Below are 5,202 nucleotides of genomic sequence, written 5' to 3' on the forward strand. Positions count from 1 at the left end.
TTCAACCTGTGCACCTAGATACATATCAAATAAGTTCTGATTTTGTAAAACCTTCACTATTTTCTAAAATAAAATTAATCTATCCATTATTGTTTTGTTGTTGTATATTATAATAATATTTTGGTAATTCATTCCAATTTAGTGTTCTTATATCTGTATTTGTTTTACCAAATTCTTTAGTATATAATATTCCTAATCCACCCATTGTACCAAGTTTTGCTCTAAAATCATTATTTGAATAAACATTACATATTTTATAAAACTCAGAAAAATTAAAATTATTATTTAGTTCATTAAAGTATTTTAAACCTGGTAAAGGGCACTCTAATTCATCTAATATTAATTTTAATTGAAAATATGTATGAAATCTAAAAAGTGATAATATCAATGGTAAACTTGGTTTATTTAAATGATCATTCCAACTTATACCACACCCTGTTGGTGCACAATAAACTGCGAAAATAAATTGGTTCTGCCAGTACTTCATATTAGATTTTAATAACCATTGTTTTGCCTCATTTAAATTTTTAAAATTAAATACGTAAATATTGAATATATTTTCCATCTTTGCATTAAAATTATTAGTTTCAGTAACATAAATATCTTAATTAATTAATGAATCTAAAACTTCATTTCTATATGAAATATCTTTATTAAAATCTATTGCAGGAATATTATGTTTAATTGATTTATTATATTGGAAAGCTTTTGGAAAACTATCTACAATTTATATAATAAAAAAACTAATAATTAATTAATTCTTTTTATAATTTATCTTGTTCTTCAACTGTTATGTTACCATTTAAACGTATTATATTACCTAATGTATTTTTTAATTTAATTATTTCTTTTATATTACATTTTATTTTTTCTTTGTAACTTTTTATATTTAATTTTAAACTTATGCCGGTTAATACAATTGATGATAATCTTAACACACCAATTGATATAGCTAAAGGTGTTAATGGACTGAATATTGCTATAAATGTTATAACAGAACTAATTGTAACTGAACCACTAATAATAAAATAATATATAATTTTAGATTTTAAATATTTTTTCTTTTTTTATCATTAAGTCACTTTCAAATTCTAATATTTGTTTTTCCAAATATAATTTTAATTTAGTTTTATTTATATCATGAGGAATACTATCAATATTATCAACTTTATCATCCATTTATATAGCAAAAAATAATATATAATTAATTAGTAAATTTATATGCAACAAATATAACAATAACTGTTCCACCTAAAATCCAAATTATTTCATATTTCTGTTGTTCTTTACTTGGTGTATAATAATCACATAATTATGGTTTGTATAGATGTAATTTTTCTTTATTTGTTACTGCGTTATATAAACTCATAGCTTCATCTACTGATTGAAAATCTCTATGTGAAATCTTCTGATCATATAATTCTTTGTTAATATAATCCATATAGTTTTGTCTATTTTCTCTATATTCTTCTGCTGCTTTATTATACTTTTCTAATGCAAAATTATGTCTTTTTTGTTCTGATAATGATCCATTTTTATCAATATGCTTAAATAAATAACCACCACCAGTAAATGCTAAAGCGTTAACAATTGCCGATCCTATAATAGTTATAATTGCAGATGCCATTTATTTAGTAAAAAAATTACGCATTTATATAGGAGGAATATATTTCTGTTTTTCTAAATAATCAATTGTTAGATTAGATAAAGTTACTGCTAATGTTAATTTTGATATATCATTTATATCAAATCTATCACCATTAACACTTCCCATTCTAAATACTTTTTTTAATACCATTGTATAACCAACAGTTCCAACTGATAGTAATGCTCCATTATATAATCCAGTTATTATCCACTTATTATCACTCATTTATTTATAAAAAAAAATCACCTTCTTCAAAATATTTAGTTATCTTATTTATGATTAATTCAACATTTATTTCATTACTACTTTTATGATTATCATATATTTCACTTATTATTTTTCTAATATCATCAATAATAAAATCTTCATCTAATTCATAAAATCTTAATGACACTCCAATTAAATCAATAATCTTTTCTACATTAAAAGTTTCTTTATTTATTGTTTTTTCATACTCAAATGTTGTTTCATGAAAAAATGCAATATTTTTAATATGTGTAATTACATCATGTTAAATTTCATTTCTTTCTCACGTTTAAAATCAAATCCAAAACATATACTCGGTCCTACTCAACTGTGATTGGATAGATTAATACTCAACTGTGATTGGATAGAGTAATAGGGAATACTCAACTGTGATTGGCTTGAGTAATACTCAACTGTGATTGGCTAATTTAGTTTTCTAGATGGATGGTTCTAGAATCAACATGTATTACGCAATACTCAACGTGTTGAGGCTTGTAAATTTATGAGACTCGTGATTATATAGAAGTAATAGGGTATTAGTTGTTCTATAACAAAGGTTGAGGGGTCGGAAAATAAATTCGAGTGCGCGAGAATTTATTTTTCGACCCTTCGACCTTTGGTATAGAACAACTAATACCCTATAACTATCAATTCGATAGTTTGAATATGTTATTACGTGTTACAGCTATCGTGAAACTGTTCGTAGAATTGGCCGCACAACACCCCTTGCCGTCGTTCTATGCGTTGTTAAAATGGAGAAAAACCGCGTGGATCAAATGCGTTCAGTCAAATGATTACACTGAAGAATTAACGAAACTGAAACTGGATCAAAGAAACAGTCGGATAAAGCAACTTGATCTATTTTTGGAAGATGGTTTTGTTAAAAGCTAAAGGGCGATTAGACAACGCTTCCTTGGAAGATTGCGCGAAGCATCCGATTGTTTTACATCCGAAGAATGCATTTACGAAGTTGATAGTAACTGATTTACGTGCGAACCCTGTACATAAAAACTTAGCGTGTACGATGGTTAAAGTTCGTGAAAATTACTGGGTCCCGACTCTTAGACAACTAGCAAAGAACATCATTAATGAATGTGTTCCGTGTAATAGGGCCGATGGAAGACCCTATGCGAAACCCGTTCCAGCACCGCTTCCGGAATTCCGAGTACAACTTACTCCACCGTTCACTACGACCGGAATCGATTTCTCGGGAGCAGTTACCGTTCGGAAATCTGATATTGTGAATACTGAGCAGGCGTACATTGGCTTATTCACGTGCGCGGTCACGAGATTTATTCACTTGGAGTTAGTCCCTGTTATGTCGGTTCCCACATTTCTGTAAGCGTTTCGGAAGTTCGTTAGTCGTTGCTCAACACCAAAGTTAATGGTATCGGATAATGCGCAAACGTTTCTTGCGACAAAGAATCAGCTAGGAATGTTGGAGAGGTTCGTTGCTGAGCATGGCTGTAAATGGGACTTTATCCCAAAATAAGGCCCTGTGGTTTGGTGGCTATTACGAACGTTTGATAGGCCTTACGAAATCTGCGTTGCGTAAAGTTTTGTGGAAGACAAAACTAGAGTTCTTCGAACTGGAAGCGTTATTGAAAGAGATAGAAGCGATAATAAACGACCGGCCGTTAACCGCGATCTCTTGTAGCGTTGCAGAACCAGAACCGTTAACTCCGTCGAGATTGTTCCAGGGTCGTAAAAACCAGAACCGTTAACTCCGTCGAGATTGTTCCAGGGTCGTTGCGTTACCGCTATGCCGTATCCGCGTATTACGTCGGAGGACATTGAGGATCCAGAATATATAGCGGGTGTAGATAAGCGTCAAATGTCAGAAAGATTAGAGCAACGTTCTTTGTTGTATAATCAGTTTTCTGATAAATGGCGAACTGAATACTTGTTATCCCTACGCGAGAAGCACACGCACTCCGGGGTCCGTTGGGACCAGGGGATTAACGTTGGAGATATCGTGTTAATCGAAGTTGAAAATCTTCCGCGTACACGTTGGAAACTTGCTGTGATTATTGGTGTTAATTTCAGTAACGATGGTTTGATCCGCTCTGTTAAGTTACGCACACAAAATGGCGAAACTACGCGCCCTATCTCCAAGCTCTACCCGCTAGAAGTTTCAGCGGTAGAGTCCGTTGCGCCCCAGGAGGACATCTCAATCGATGCCGAAATAGTAAAAGGTTCGGATCGACCGAGAAGACGAACCGCAGTTGCTGCTGAATCGAGGATCAAATGTACGCTGAACGATGATAATTAACATTATTATAAAATTGGTGGTAGTGTTGTATTATAGTACGTTAACTCTTTGCCGCCGCAGTGTCGGCGAGTCCGCCGCTTAAATGGTTGTTGTACGTTTGACGGCACGCAAGCTGCCCGCCCCTCATCTCGCTCTTTCAATCTGTGTAATGGATTATGTTGTGATTTGTAAATAAACTGTCGTAAATACTGTATTAGAGTCTCCTACTTTCTGTCCTGCAAACGCTGACAGACTGCGTCCACGAAGCGATGCGACGATCTCGAGTATTATCAGCCGCTGCCGCAACCGATCTTCGAACAGACCGGGGAAGAAATCCGCGAAATCATCGAAAATATGGCTCGACGAAAAATCATCCAGCAAAAAACCGCCGATTATCTCTTACCGCCGGACAATCCGAAACAGAGGCAGTTCTATCTGCTTCCCAAAATCCATAAAGAACGCGACAAGTGGAAGGTACCCGACCGCGTACCACCGGGGAGACTGATCGTCTCCGACTGCGGCTCCGAAACCTACGAAATTTCGGAATGGATCGACTACTACTTGCAGCCGATCGCCCGGAGTCACCCGTCGTACGTCAAAGATACCAACCACTTTCAAGATATTTTGGCCGGTAAACAATTTAGCGCCGATGCGTTACTCGTCACCATGGACATCGATTCGCTATACACCAACATCCTCCACGAAGAGGGTATCGCCAGCATCCGGCAAGCTCTCCGAGATAACCCGAACCTTGACGCCCGGATGCCGAGCTGCTGAAACTACTCGAAAATAGCCTGAAGAAAAACGACTTTAACTTTAACGAAAACACATATCTACAGGTAAAAGGTACCGCAATGGGTAAGCGTTTTGCTCCTTCTGATGCCAATATCTTTGTAGCCGAATGGGAAACAGAAGGTCTGTCCAGAAGCGAACTCCAACCATCGCTATACGCTCGGTTCATCGATGATATCTACATGGTTTGGGAACACGGCCGCGAAACGTTGATGCAATTCATCGACGTCCTACCCCCACAAACAGTGAGCCGATCCATCAAACT

General features: G+C 35.0%; 1 protein-coding gene across 1 annotated transcript; it reads left to right on the forward strand.

Moving 5' to 3' along the window:
* Positions 1-2,765: 2,765 nt before the first annotated feature.
* On the forward strand, positions 2,766-3,236 carry LOC141906252 (uncharacterized). The gene has a single exon (XM_074795498.1). It carries the CDS (start codon positions 2,766-2,768, stop codon positions 3,234-3,236), a length of 471 nt encoding a protein of 156 aa, XP_074651599.1.
* The last annotated feature ends 1,966 nt before the right edge of the window (positions 3,237-5,202 follow it).

The sequence above is a fragment of the Tubulanus polymorphus genome, chromosome 5, assembly GCF_964204645.1.
Source record: "Tubulanus polymorphus chromosome 5, tnTubPoly1.2, whole genome shotgun sequence".
NCBI lineage: Eukaryota > Metazoa > Nemertea > Palaeonemertea > Tubulaniformes > Tubulanidae > Tubulanus > Tubulanus polymorphus.